At 44.9% G+C, this 14459-nt stretch overlaps 2 protein-coding genes across 11 annotated transcripts in view; one reads left to right on the forward strand and one right to left on the reverse strand.

Annotated features, from left to right (window-relative positions):
- Nucleotides 1–1258: 1258 nt before the first annotated feature.
- Nucleotides 1259–10048, forward strand: top1a (DNA topoisomerase Ia). Its single transcript, XM_076047854.1, has 21 exons — nucleotides 1259–1415; nucleotides 1918–1942; nucleotides 3922–4018; nucleotides 4192–4303; nucleotides 4447–4499; nucleotides 4592–4684; nucleotides 4777–4846; nucleotides 4932–5017; nucleotides 5140–5255; nucleotides 5365–5486; nucleotides 5634–5756; nucleotides 6691–6878; nucleotides 6967–7111; nucleotides 7267–7410; nucleotides 7493–7678; nucleotides 7767–7835; nucleotides 7925–8039; nucleotides 8127–8254; nucleotides 8549–8643; nucleotides 8743–8892; nucleotides 9001–10048. The coding sequence occupies exons 1-21, from the start codon at nucleotides 1383–1385 to the stop codon at nucleotides 9101–9103; spliced, it is 2253 nt and encodes a 750-aa protein (XP_075903969.1). The 5' UTR covers nucleotides 1259–1382; the 3' UTR covers nucleotides 9104–10048.
- A 2716-nt stretch (nucleotides 10049–12764) lies between these two features.
- The window catches only part of zhx3a (zinc fingers and homeoboxes 3a), a 54931-nt gene continuing 53236 nt past the window's right edge, over nucleotides 12765–14459 (reverse strand). For 9 of the 10 annotated variants that reach the window (XM_076047845.1, XM_076047849.1, XM_076047847.1 and 6 more), the window contains one exon: nucleotides 12765–14089. In XM_076047845.1, coding sequence (XP_075903960.1) covers nucleotides 13966–14089 — 124 coding nt within the window. In that variant the 3' untranslated portion in view covers nucleotides 12765–13965. The remainder of the gene's footprint in view (nucleotides 14090–14459) is intronic. The other variant, XM_076047852.1, reaches the window with a different exon arrangement.

Raw genomic sequence — 14459 nt, forward strand, 5'->3', positions numbered from 1 at the left:
TTCTCTTGTAGACGGCTGCAGAATTATTTTCTAGTTAACCCAAGTTTTACCAACAGTTCCAATGTCAAATGTCACACTCATTTTTGTGTTGTTCTTCGGCACTCGCAGTATAGAACCAACTCGATCTTCAGTCAGTACCAGCCCTCAAATGTCTTGAGTCACGACTGATGAGTGCGATGTTTTTAATCCACATAATGGACTTGGTGATTGCTATTGTAAAACACTAAACCTTGAACTGGTCTGAAACCGAGTGCAACACAATGTTTGCAGATGTGACAGTGGCGGTATTGTGCACTATGCCTCCAATGGATCATGCGCCCTGGCCACTTGGCCAATCGTGGCTATTACCCAGGAGTCTGGGGTTCGAAGCCTGCCCGGGCCCTCTGCACGCCTTGCCACACAAACGTTGTGAACCACACAAAAATATCTATTTCATCTTGGATCTGTGAGCCTAATGTCCGCTTGTGTTTCATCTGTTGGTGGTAAATTGTAGCGTGCATTAAACCCAAGGTCTGCCTGACGTGTTTATTTTTGAGTCCGAAAGAGACAGAAAGTTCTCGCCGATTCATTTTTGTCTTTTATCTCGAGAACAAGTTTTCCCCATTGGTCAGGAGATAGAGAAGCTACAATAAACAACGCATCATTGAGCTCCTCGGCGCATAAACGTACTCAAATTTAATCTGTTGACTGAGTCACTGAATATTGTTGCGGTTTAAACTTTACAATCAGTAACTAAACAATATGTGTTTATTTATTGATTATAGCGGGTTTTTTTTTTTTTTTTTTTAATCTCGTTCTTTAGTTGCAATACATTGTAATATATACATTTTTAAATAATAAAAAAAAAACATCTTTTGAATTGCAGCTTCTGGAATCAATAACTAAAGGAAACTCCAACCTTCTCTGACTTTTGTCAGATATGCACAAGGAGCAATTTCTGTTTTGTTTTTTTCATTTTCAGGCAAACACACACAAGCACATGGGATGTGGCACCGCATTATTATATTGGGTGCATTTATCAAATGTTTCTGAGTTTGTCTCCCACCCTACTTGTCCACTTGAACAGTTCAGATTCCCCTCTGGCGTATGTATGCCTTTAGACTACGTGTGAGTAACCGGAGGGAACCCATGCAGACTCAGTGGGGACACTCGCAGCAGGACCGAAGCGAAGCAACACGTTTTCGGAAGGAGGCGGAGCTTTGGGAGGAGCCACGCTGCTCTTTGCTGTTTAAACTAAGGCGCCTGCGCATTGGGTCACAACTGGGACTTGCCTCTTACACAATTGTGTCTTTTCTTCATTCTGTCTGCATCTTCTCGCCGGTGTGTGGAAACACACGTTTCCAGTTTTTAAAACGTTTTTATTGCCAAGCGACGCCAAGGAGATGAGTGGGGACCATTCCCACAGCGAGAACCAGGTGACGTTAAAATGTACTTTACAGTGACAGTGTCGGGGTTAACGGTAACAGTTTTCTTGCTGCCATTTAATTCGCCTGCTTTGGCAGGGTAACTCAGCTAACGTGGATGGTGGCTGCTTAGCCACACACGCTAGCCGAGTGTGTTTAGAAGAACGCTCCCTTGTCGCCAATGGCGTCTTGACAGTTTTCGCCGCGTTCTTAATTTGCAAAGTCATGAGAACGTTGTGCCGACCTGCGTCAGCTGTCCGCCGTGTGCGGCTACGCGCACGTCTGAACGCAAGATGCGGCGAAGAGAGGCGCTAACGAGTTAGCCATGGCTAGCCGGCGGTAGCCGCTGTGGCTCGGCTCAGTACGCTGAGCCACAGCGGCAGCCTAGCAGCATGCTAAACTGCGTGCTAAGTGGCTAAGCGTCGCTGTGCCATTCAGCAAGTTCAAAGTTAGTTAGCCGGCTAGTTGGCTAGCGGCTGCGAATTTTTAACGTCAATTTCTTTTTGATTTTCAGGTTGACGGCGGCTCCCGCTACAACGGTAAGTTTCGACACTAAGCCGACAACTTAAAAACGATCCCCCCGCCGGCGTACATGTCTGTTTCCAGCGCTGTGAAGGCAGCACTACGCTGGTACCAAGCAAAAGGACAGAAATGGCGTCCAGAGACTAAGTCCTCTGTCTCACTCACCAGCGCCTATTGTTCAAAAGGGAGGGCTATTAAAACCTTTTCCGCAAAGTATTTTCCCGTTTGGAGTGGCTATTCGCGCACAACTCGGGGTGTTTTATCAGTTTGCCGCGGCGGATAGGCTTGTTGTTCGGCTTTTAGTGGCGGAATTCTCATCTGAAAGTGAGGGTTTGGGGGTTGTGGACTTAGTCTCTGCGCCATTTTCTTTTTCGGTGTGTAGAGGCCTGACTGTAGTGCAAGCTGTACTCAGGCTGTGAAGTAGCGAGAGCTCGGTGGAGGAGAAATGCGAGGACATGGTGCTCTGTCAGGACCGCAGCAAGAGGAAGGCGTCTCGTTTATGTCTCATTTACAAACAAGAACATACAACTCTTAGAAATGGAACTATAAAATATTGCCTTTTCCCTGCACACTGCAGTAGAAGGAGAAGTTAAAGTTGAATTACGTGACATTAGTCAACAAATCCATTCTTTTGATAAACCATTGACATTGGTGATCAAACAAGTTACTAATTTAGGCATCATAATTGGACACATGCGCGCCCACTTATTGGCAATTATTTAGGATGTTTAACAAAGCAAACAGGATGCTAAATGTTGATGCCAGTCATGTAACACACTGCCCGCTCCTCTCTTCTCTTGTAGACGGCTGCAGAATTATTTTCTAGTTAACCCAAGTTTTACCAACAGTTCCAATGTCAAATGTCACACTCGTTTTTGTGTTGTTCTTCGGTACTCGCAGTATAGAACCAATGCAATCTTCAGTCAGTACCAGCCCTCAAATGTCTTGAGTCACGACTGATAAGTGTGATAATGTTGACATAAACGGCCCGGGTGTCACATCTGGATGTTTTTAATCCACATAATGGACTTGGTGATTGCTATTGTAAAACACTAAACCTTGAACTGGTCTGAAACCGAGTGCAACACAATGTTTGCAAACATTGTGAACCACCAGAAATATCTATTTCATCTTGGATGTGGAATTGGGTCTGTAAGCATAAATTCCGCTGTAAATGTTGATTGTAAATTGTAGCGCTAACCCAAGGTCTGCCTGACGTGTTTATTTTTGAGTACAGAAGGCACGTGGAAAGCCATAGTATATCACGGTGGTTCTCTTTAAATCTTGTCCTGTTGAAATGAGTCAGGTGGTTTCATAGGACACCTCAAGCTCTTCTGGCTGTTGCAAATCACTCACCGATCGCGCACTCGCGGTTCACTTGTTTAAATGTCTAAGCTGTGTTCGTCTCACACAATAAAAGGAAATGGTGACAACTTTTTTAAACGGCAATTTGTCTGCCAGCACTACTGTTGACCTGCCCTGAATATCGTCGGGCTGTTAGGGCTCAGTGCGCGTCGCCCAGTTTTATTATCTGCGCTGTGTTGTAGATGTCAAAGGCAGAGTCGCAGCCTATTTAGTCCAGTAGCGTGTTTCAGCCTGTCGGATATCTTTCTTTCATATTGTTTAAAAACGGTGAGGCTTATACGGGCAGCAGGAGGTGCTGTGTGATTGTGTATACATTCAGTCTGGGTGTCGCATGACATTTGGAACATGCTGTATGCTTGGAACCTGACTTTTGGAAATATGATTCCTGCTTTGCGTAAGAGAGCAACGTGGGTGGATTTTAGCGCTTCTTATTCGACTTGTAGGTTGGTTCGACTCTCTTGACTCACTTGTGGGAGTGTACATTGTTTGCCTTTGTCACTTCAGTGTTGACTTGGCCTTTATCAGTTTTGATTTTGCCCTGGCACTGTAGCTGTTCCTCACATCCCAGCGCATGGTCACCCCGCTGTAGGTCTTCACCGTGGAATCAAGTGTACCCCGTTCTCTCTTTCAGACTCCCACAAGCATAAAGACAAATACAAGGAGAAGGAGCACAAACACAAGGACCACAAGAAAGATAAGGAGCGGGAGAAATCAAAGCACGGCAATGGGTAGGCCCTCTGTTTATGTGGATGCACGTTAATGCAAGTCAGTGTCTGATTTGTGCGCAACACAGACAATTCATCTTCCTCTGTTTTCGGTTTTCCTCTCCCGCCGTCCTTTTGAAGAGTTGAAGTTCAGTTTACCTGAGTTTAATTGACCTGTGCGTTGTAAAACTTCACAGGGACTCCTCTGACAAAAAACACAGAGACAAGGAGAGGGAAAAGATGAAGCACAAAGATGGCAGCACAGACAAACACAAGGACAAGCACAAGGAGAAGAGGAAGGAGGAGAAGGTAATCAAAAGAAAAAGACTCACTGAGATAAATAATTTGGTGTTGTTGTTTTTTTTAAGTGACCGTGAATTGTACGACTTCTTTTTCATGAAGTCTTCTCATTGGGCAAAGGCAAAACATATTTTGTTTTTGTCAACTTCCAGATGAGGTCCTTTGATGGTGAATTCAAGAAGGAAAAAGAAAATGGCTTTGCAAGGTGAGGCCAGTTACATCTGAGCTGTCGTCTTTGTCTTCCAGCGCTTTCATTAAAGATGCAGTCATTTCAGGGTTTTTTTCTCCCCTCCGCAGTCCTTTACACCTGAAGTCTGAGCCCGAAGAAGATAATTATTACTCTCCTAAACTCGAGAAGTCGCTAAAAAGAGAACGTGATGATGACAATGAGTAAGTGTCCAATGAACTCGGGCTGTGTCGAGTGGCTGGTGGTTAACTGATCAGCTTTATCAACTAATGCCTGATGCTGTTTTTTTTTCCAGCGCTGAATTCAAGCCCAAGAAAATAAAAATTGAGAATGACAAGAAAGCCAAGAAGAGAAAACCAGGGCCGGTAAGTGTGGCGGAATAGAGTCCAGTTCTGGGTTTAAACTTTAAAAATGAATAAAAAAATAAAACTCCCTTCCCTGTCTTTGCAGGATATAAAACCCTCAAAAAACAAAAAAGGAGTCGTTGCTGACGGAAAAAAGAAAGCAAAGAAGGAGCCAGAGGAGAAGTGGAAATGGTGAGCCTTTCCTGGCAACTCTTCATATCTCCCTGGGAAGAGCATGGATGTAGTGCGTTGTGTTCCATTGCACTGCTAAAATCAAACTGCTTATTACATGGCTTATCTGGTTGGGTTTCAAGGTGGGAAGAAGAGAGATACACAGACGGCGTCAAGTGGAAGTTTCTGGAACACAAAGGGCCGGTGTTTGCGCCTCCCTACGAGCCTCTGCCCAGCAACGTCAAGTTTTACTACGACGGTAGGACGGCTGTGAACGCCGCACACGCGGACACATGGTGGGGTTGTCGGGCAGCTGTGCGCTGGTGCGTCCTGACAACTGACAAAATGTTCAACCTCAACACTTCCAGGTAAGCACATGAAGCTCAGCCCCGAAGCTGAAGAGGTGGCCACATTCTTTGCCAAGATGCTGGAGCACGAGTACACCACCAAGGACATCTTCCGCAAGAACTTCTTCAAAGACTGGAGAAAGGTGCATCAGCTGTTTCAGACCCAAACCCCAAATGTTATTGTCCTGTTCCTCCTGAGCAGAGTTGTTGAGAAGATGTCGGTCATTTGGAGCGTGGCTTATTTTTCTTTGTCTTTTTTTTTTTTTTTTTTTTTTTTTTGTTTGTTGCAGGAAATGACCTCTGAGGAAAAATCTAAACTCACAGACCTGAAGAAGTGTGACTTTGCTGAGATGAGTGAATATTTCAAGGCACAATCAGAAGCAAGGAAAGCCATGTCTAAGGAGCAGAAACTGGTTAGTTCCCTTCAGCTCCCCGTGCTTCGTAGACTGCATTATGAAAGCGAGCGGCTAAAGTAATAATGGAACAATTTTAACGAGCCTCCCTGGTGAAGTCTGGCCCAGGGTGCAGGAGAGCAGCCGCTGGTCCATTGTAGAACCTCATCGAGACGGAACAATATAGCCTGGGTTCTGGCTGTGGGATGTTGGGCCAGCTCTTGGACTGAGCGGATCACTGCCAACATTAGCTGTGTTCCCTTTACAGTTTTTCCGCGTAATGAAATTAATATTTCATAAATTTCAACAAAGTACAATTGCAATTTTGTAGGTGTTTCCATTGAATGGCGTGAATAGCGTGACCAGTTCACTTCAGGTGAAAATGCCGCATTATGTTTGAACGGTGGAGGAGATATTAGAGAGAGGAATTCTTTCTACAAGTAATCAAAGAGAAAAATAAAACCATTCGTGACAGCAAACGACATTGAAATGCAGATTTATACAAGAAGTTTTGTACCTCCATCCTCCTCAAAGTGCCGTCTTGCGGGATGAGATTTTACGAGAATTACGGCTTATGCGCTTCACACCATTCAATGGAAACACCGGCAAATTGCAATTTTACTTTGTCGATATTTTAGAAATACTGCTTTTATTTTGCGAAAAACTGTCCAGGAAACGCAACTAGTCTCTTTAACTGTAAACTGTAACTACTGTATAGTTTATTTTTAATTTATTTTCACTTTTTGTATTGTTTTTTTTGACTACTGCAACAGTGTAGTTTCCCAATTTGGGATCAATAAAGTTCAATCTAATCTAATCTAGTGTGTCCTGGCTGGCCTGGGAACGCTTTAGGATTGGGATTCCCCGGAAGGGCCGTGCCCCCGCTGAGGCCCCGGCCCCTGCATAAGCTATTGGCGAGGTACAATTTTTCACACTGATCCGTCTCCGTCTGCAGAAAATTAAGGAGGAGAACGAGCGCATGCTGCAGGAGTACGGCTTCTGCATCATGGACAACCACCGCGAACGCATCGCCAACTTCCGCATCGAGCCCCCGGGTCTGTTCCGTGGCCGTGGAGACCACCCCAAGATGGGCATGCTCAAACGCCGCATCAGGCCTAAAGACATCATCATCAACTGCAGCAAGTGAGTCGCGGCGGCCCCTCCCCCCCTCCGCAAGTAGCTGTTGCAGAAGGTGCAGAGTTTTAGGTTTTTGTATGTTTGTTTCTCACAGGGACTCCAAGCACCCCGAGCCTCCACCAGGTACCAGGTGGAAGGAGGTCCGTCACGACAACAAGGTGACCTGGCTGGTGTCATGGACCGAGAACATCCAGGGCTCCATCAAATACATCATGCTGAACCCCAGCTCCAGGATCAAGGTAGACCCCTCCAGATGCACATTAACTGACTTTAACTCGACATATTTCCCTTTTAACGTTCAACGAGTGCACTTTAACTTTTTTTATTGTGCTAAAATAAATGGAATAGAATAGAATAAATAGAATTTTGAGCACACTTGTCTTTCTGCTTCAAGGGAGAGAAGGATTGGCAGAAGTATGAGACGGCTCGGCGGCTAAAGAAGTGCGTGGACCGCATCAGAACCCAGTACCGCGAGGACTGGAAGTCCAAGGAGATGCGGATCAGACAAAGGGCCGTGGCGCTCTACTTCATTGACAAGGCAAGTTGTGCGACAAAAGGCGGTAACTGTGCGAGCGTGTGAAGGGCCGGACGGCTGAACTTTGACAACGCTGCTCTTCCAGCTGGCCCTGAGAGCGGGAAACGAGAAGGAGGAGGGCGAGACGGCCGACACGGTGGGCTGCTGCTCGCTCCGAGTCGAGCACATCAAGCTGTACCCGGAGAAGGACGGGCAGGAGTACGTGGTGGAGTTTGACTTCCTGGGTAAAGACTCCATCCGCTACTACAACAAAGTCCCCGTGGAGAAGAGGGTAAGAGCCGTGGCGAGGAGCTGCTTTGCTAAATTCTACGTCGCGCCCACACTGCGTCTGTATTCACGCGCGTCTCCGCCTCCCACAGGTCTTCAAGAACCTGCAGCTGTTCATGGAGAACAAGGAGCCGGACGACGACCTGTTTGACCGCCTCAACGTAAGAAAGGCCCGGCTGGCCAAAACCTCATTCGCTCGACGCGTCTCGGCCGACCTGTCACATGACTGCGCTTTGGTTCCCTCCCCCAGACCTCGGTTCTAAACAAGCACCTTCAGGAGCTGATGGACGGACTGACGGCCAAAGTGTTCCGTACCTACAACGCCTCCATCACCCTGCAGCAGCAGCTGAAGCAGCTCACATCAGGTCGGTCTCCCCGAGAGATCCGCTGCATCACTCGCACGGCTCCTAATGAATCATTCAGCGACTGACTCGCGACTCCTTCCTCTTCAGCGGACGAGAACATTCCTGCCAAGATCCTGTCCTACAACAGGGCCAACAGGGCTGTGGCCATCCTGTGTAACCACCAGAGGGCACCACCGAAGACATTTGAGAAGTCCATGCAGAACCTGCAGACCAAGGTGAGAGAAGCGAGGGATGATTGAAGAATAACAAAGAAGGAAAATGACGTTGGTTAACCCGTCTCGTTGAGTGTCCTTGGTTGTTGAAGAACTAAAATCCCACTTCTGCTTGGGGAACTGCAGCGTCCAGCAGACACACTTCTGAAAACACTAGTTTTTTTGTTGCCATATTTAGGTTTTGCACAATGCCAGGGGTGATGGAAACGCAGCTATTGTCTCGCCAAAGTTTGGTGAAAGTGATCAGCGTGTCATTGGGGATTGTATTGAGCATTCCACTGTACTCGCCCTCCTCAGATTGATGCTAAAAGGGATCAGCTTGTTGATGCCAAGCGAGAGCTGAAGAGTGCCAAGGCCGACGCCAAAGTACGGAAAGACGAAAAATCCAAAAAGTGAGTTTTCCCAGAGAGGTTTGGTGCAGCGTTACGGATGTTTTTCGCCACCCTTTGACCTTCCTTTGACCTCGAGCGCCGCCTGTTCCCTCCACGCAGGGCCGTGGAGAGCAAGAAGAAGGCGGTTCAGCGGGTGGAGGAGCAGCTGATGAAGCTGGAGGTGCAGGCCACTGACCGCGAGGAGAACAAGCAGATTGCCCTCGGCACCTCCAAGCTCAACTATCTGGACCCGCGCATCTCCGTGGCGTGGTGCGAAAACCTTCTCCGTCCAGCACCGTCATCTTTCCAGCGCCATGCGAAGGCTCCAGAGGAACTAATTATCGAATCTTTGCTCTTTCCTCTTTCTTTGTCTCCCAGGTGCAAGAAGTGGGGCATCCCCGTGGAGAAGATCTACAACAAAACCCAGCGCGAGAAGTTTGCCTGGGCCATCGACATGGCGGAGGATGACTATGAATTTTAAATCCCCAGTTTGTGGTTTTAAGCGGCACCTCCCCGTTTTTATTATTGGATACTTTATTTTTAAAAGCTTAACTGAATTTTGCTCAATGACCTGATGGTGAGTTTCAGGCTGTTTTGAACAGTGAAAAGAAGCAGCGGCAGCGGCGGCAGCATGTTAAGTGGGGAGTCAAGAACATGTGATCTGAGACCAGGCTGAACTACACCCACCACTGAGTATTTGAGGCATAAGTCCTAAAAACCAGAAGACCCTTGCCCCGCCCGCCCCCCATCACCCCCCCCCCCCTTTTTCTTTTTTTTTGTCTCTGCCGTATTGCAGACAAAGCCCTGACAATGCCTGAACTTTGAACTCTGTGCTCCTGTAGCCACTGTATTCAGCAAAAACAAAACAAGACAAAAAAAAAATAATGCTTTGTAACATTTACTTATGTCCACTTGCTCTGTATTTTAGCCCTCCCATGTATTATTAATGAATTCTATATTTTGATAGACAAAGTTAAATCAAAGAATTTCCTTAACTTACACCCATGCGCCTTTCTAGGAAATTGATGAGCTTCTGAGCGAGGTGAATGTGTGTGTGTGTGTGTGCGTGTGAGCGTGCGTGCGTGGAAGAAGTTATTGGGCCATGGAAGCAGGTCTGCTGGGGTGAATATTTTAAACTGGACTGTGTTGAACTGTCGAGCATGGAAGAGGATGTCTGCGCAGGCCAGAGAGGAGAATACTGCAACCATGTCAATATTTACTTACACAAGCAGAATGTGAATATTTTTGTTTTACAGCTGCCATCAGGGACTTGTTTTCAGTGTAAATGTGAAACCAGTCATCTTTATCCTCTTTTGAGTCGCGAGCATCCTCTCAATCTCTGCATCGCCCCGTCTGCATCTGATTTTAACTTAATTTAACAATTATTCCATGAGGAAAGATTTTTTTTTTCTTTTTTTTTTTTTTTGTTAAGAGACTCCCTTGTCTGTTACTTGAAGATAATGATATGAACATGTATTTAAAGTCGTTTTAATTGAAAGTGTGTACTTCCCAGCAGGGTATGTGAGGGAATTCAACTTTGCCAAAAAAAAGAATCACCAATCTGTTACAATTTAGGCTATTCATTTTTTTTTTTTTTTTTTTTAAATTGTGTAAAGATTTGAGGACATTAATGTGAATTATCAAGTCATTTTATTCTACTCTTGCGATAGGAACACTGTAAGTAGCTGTAAAGTCAACATCCTACTCCTGTTTTACCTTTTGTCATAGCCTTTGATCATGTTCTTATTTTTGAGTTTATTGGTCATTGTAGGTTGGAAAAACAAATAATAAAAAAAAAAATCCTACATGTTAAAAAACAAAACCGTTGTGTCTGTGGTTTGTTTTGGAGCTGACTGTGGTTGTCGGAAGTTGGGAACCTTCTCGCACATAGGTGTCAAACACGAGAAAATATGAAATGACTACTCAAGCTGGCCTGCCGCTATTATACAGCACATGTACTGCTACAAATCCCAGAATGCTCTGCTGGTATTTTGGCAGACTATTTTCTTAAACAGACTATCAGTAACGTTTTCTTGATGCACTTTTTCTTGCTACTCCAAGGCATGAAGGCAGGTGCTTGAATGGTCGAACGTTAATTGAGGGATATTACTTAATTGGTTTATTGTTGCTATTTTATTTTTAATGTATTATTGGAAAAAGGTTACTGACAAGAGGTCTGCAAATGAAAAAAAAAACAAAACATACATTTGATTTATTTCAATGCGTTTTTGCTTTTAATTTGAAATTCCATTTTGCATGCGTGCAAGTTATTTATTGTATAGCATTACGCGTCGCTTGTTGAAGACAAACTGGTTTTGGGTCCATATGAAAAGGTTAACCGTTTCATCTGGAGGAAGATTTTTGTCAAATAAATCTCAACCTTGGCCCGCGACTTTGTCCACGTTTTGGCCTCACTGTGTGTTTGAGTTTGACCCCCTGCAGAAGCATCAGTCCGAGGCTTCACCTGCCCCTCACACAGTGCGTTTACATGGCACTAGAGAAATTCGAATTATTGCCTTAGTCCGATTATGATCGGAGAAAGATGCGCTGCCGTCGTGTCTTTCTCACTGGCCTCGCCTCGTCGTCGCACAACTCAGATCTGTCCCGATCTCCACATTTTTTCAGAACCAAAATGTAATACAAAAAAATAAAAAATAAAATCCGCCTTGCTGCACTTCATGCCAGCTTTCTTAAATAAACCCAACCCCTTTGAAAATAAAGGTTTCGCCAAGAATGTATCACGTTCGGCCTGAAAACAAACTGCGGGGCGACTAGCTCTCATTACAACCTCTCACATTCCTGCTCGGTACTGTTCCTTCCTAAAGCTGCACTTCTTTTCTCTGGCAGGCCCTCGGCGTCCTTCTCCCGCTGCACACATTCCTCAACGAAGAAGAAGGAGCTCTGGTCACCATCTGCGCGAGCACATACAAAAACAAATATATAAATAAATGAACAAAAGTTAAATTCTTCACCGAGCACCTTGCAGACTAATCAAGCGGGTCAACCCTGCCTGCATGCAGCCTGCTGTGCAACCTTGGGGGGGGGGGGGGGGGGTGGGTTGGAGAGAGAGAGAGAGAGAGAGAGAGAGAGAGAGAGAGAGAGAGAGAGAGAGAGAGAGAGAGAGAATCCGTGTACGTATAAAACGCAGCTCTTGTCACCAAATCTGTAATGTCACAGCCTTACCAGCAGGGGGCGCTGTGGGCATGTGCCTGATGCCGTTGTGTGTTGCCTGTCGCCTCCCTGTCACGCTGAATAAATTGGCTGCGAACGGTGCAAGGTGTGGAGAAAATAACGAGACACGACTGCTTGGTGAGTATTCTACAGAAGTGTCATGCATTCACTCGGGGGTTGCGAAAAAGAAAAAGAAAAGAGAAGGGAACAAAAAGTTGTGTATCTAGTAGCGTAAGCCATCATCCAGAAAGATTGGCCGATCATTGTGGCCATTAAAGTCTCAACGAGAGCGAGAAAACAGCAAATTTCTCTCATTGATGCGTCTTCCAATGGCTCGAATCAAGACCTAAGAGTATTAATGGTAATAATGACAAAACAGTCGGCTATTTGCTTTACCAAGTGCATCATGTTCCAACATTTAATACAATCTTGTTCCAATATTTATGGCCGTTTTTTCCAACCCCCCTCCCCCCAAGTGAATGCACCATGCTTCCGCCTTGTTCCGTTTATTCTGTAAAGATTCAGAAGTGTAGAAAGGATGATACAACAGTGCTTTATGATCAGATTATCTCATAAAAGTTCTTTTTTTTTTTTTTTTTTTTTTTTTCTTAAGTGATCATAACACCGTAAGTCCAGATTCCGTTTACCTCAAACCAAAATAAATTTGTAACATTCGACACAAGTGCATACACTGCTGGTAGGAGATCAACCTCCAATTTCACTTTGGATGGTATAGCACCGTTCTTAGCTATTAGCAGCTTGACAAAGATGCAGCTTAATAGGATTCATGTAGTGACTGTATGTTTGTAGAAACACAAGAAAAGTCAGAGGAGCGCGTAGATTCTCCCCGTTTTGGCTCTCTAGCTAGCACAACATCTCACTCTGCCAGTGTCTCGGGATTCAATTGGTTTCAATTTTGATTTGAACATTTGTTTCTTCTTTGTGTGTGTGTGTGTGTGTGTGTGTGTGTGTGTGTGTATGTTGCCAGTAACAATATATCTGATACAATTACAGCTTAAACATCTCCAAGTGTACAGAAAAGCAGCACGAGAAAATCTTTTTTTTCTTCTTCTTCTTCTTCTTCTTTTCACAGAAACGGACAAATAGTGATGCACTGGCGTGTTATTATTTCTTTTCTTTTTTTTCCTCTCAGGAGAGCAGTATAGCTGGAAAAAGCAAAGTGACAGACAGACAGGTCATAGAAACACATAGACAGAGCTGAGTAAGGCAACGTTAGCGTGACAGGCTTCTCTCTGTTCAGTTTGCAGGGCAGTGTAGTGTATTGATCTCAACGGAGCAGTCAATACCTTAACTGTGTGGCAGTGTGATTTTTTTTGTCGTTTTTCTTTTCTTTTCTTTTCTTTTTTTTTAAACATAGCTGTCTTCATTAGTGCATTGTTTATAGTCTCTTGCGTGTAGCTGAACTGCAAAGTGATCACCAACATTTATACAGATCTAAATAAACAATGTTTTGATTGCATCTGGACTTACAGTGACTATAGAAGAGTAAATAGAATCGAAAAAAACAAGTAACGGAAAAAAGTAAAATTCAAGGCAGTGCTGAAGTACTGGTTGCTAAAAAAGTAAAAAATATCACAAAGCCAACAATAACATTTCCTTGACACATCTTTTGTTTGTCCAGTCAGTACAAACACTCTTTTTATAGTGCAGTTTCAATCATATATATATATTTCTCCCTCTGACCCCAAAACAATATCTCTCGGCCCTCTCCCAGCCTATCTTCTCTCATTCAAGTCAGTTTTCCAGTCAGTGTGCGTCTTTTCTTTCTTTTCTTTGATCCCTTGTACTGACCTCATTGTGCACCCTCCCCACACAACCACAAAGAAGCATGAAAGGCTTAAACATCACAGGACTCAAAGGTGAGAAGTTCTTTTTCTTTTTGACGATGACAGGAAGTGATGGCAGATGGAAGAGGAGGAGGCGGAGGAAGAGGAGGAGGAGGAGGAGGAGAAGGAGGAAATAAGAGGAGGGGGGTGGGGGGTATTCACAGTTACAGTCAGAGTCCAACGGTCCAGCTACAATCACATCTGCTGTCATTATGAACACTCTTGTCGCGTGTGTGTTTGTTTTGTTTTTTTCTCGACTGTGGCCAGAGGGGTGGGCCAGCCTTTCAGACACGGTGCTTGACTGGCCGGACTGGGCCCGCTTCCTTTACACCTCCAGCAGCTCCATCCTCAGGCGGTCCCTATCACAAACACACACAGGGAGAAGCCAAAATGTGTAAGAGCGCAGAGTTTCAGACTGCTGCTGCTGCTGTTTGGGGCGAGGCTCTGCGCTGTTCAAAAAAAAAAAAAAAGGAAAGTTGATGCTCGTGTTTTGGGCACCAAACACAATTGTCATGATTTATTCAGGTATATTAGCATGCGTAGTCGATCTATAATTCAACGGCCCAGACTCATCTAAAAATAGCTAGTGAGACACGGACCTTTGATTGCGTGGAACAGATACCGTGTACCTGAGTACCTGTATGAAAACTCTCCTGCCTCCTTTTTACTGTACATCACGCAGCAGCAGCAAACACAGCGAGCTGTCAGCCTTTCATCACTCCACCCAGATTACAGACGCGTTTTTTTTTTTTTTTTTTAATTCTTTCTCTGTTTTGATTGACAAACAGCACTGAGCTTGTAAAAAAAAAAATATTGCAG

This window comes from Nelusetta ayraudi, unplaced genomic scaffold, assembly GCF_046127955.1.
Source record: "Nelusetta ayraudi isolate G7.1 ecotype Tasmania unplaced genomic scaffold, CSIRO-AGI_Nayr_v1 ptg000096l, whole genome shotgun sequence".
NCBI classification, from domain to species: Eukaryota; Metazoa; Chordata; class Actinopteri; order Tetraodontiformes; family Monacanthidae; genus Nelusetta; species Nelusetta ayraudi.

Excerpts from the sequence above, each read along its gene's own strand:
- top1a (XM_076047854.1), top strand. The coding sequence starts at position 1,383 with ATGAGTGGGGACCATTCCCACAGCGAGAACCAG. Across the intron at positions 4,500-4,591 it reads AAAGAAAATGGCTTTGCAAG|TCCTTTACACCTGAAGTCTG; the intron begins GTGAGGCCAGTT and ends TCCCCTCCGCAG. Across the intron at positions 8,040-8,126 it reads GCTGAAGCAGCTCACATCAG|CGGACGAGAACATTCCTGCC; the intron begins GTCGGTCTCCCC and ends CTTCCTCTTCAG.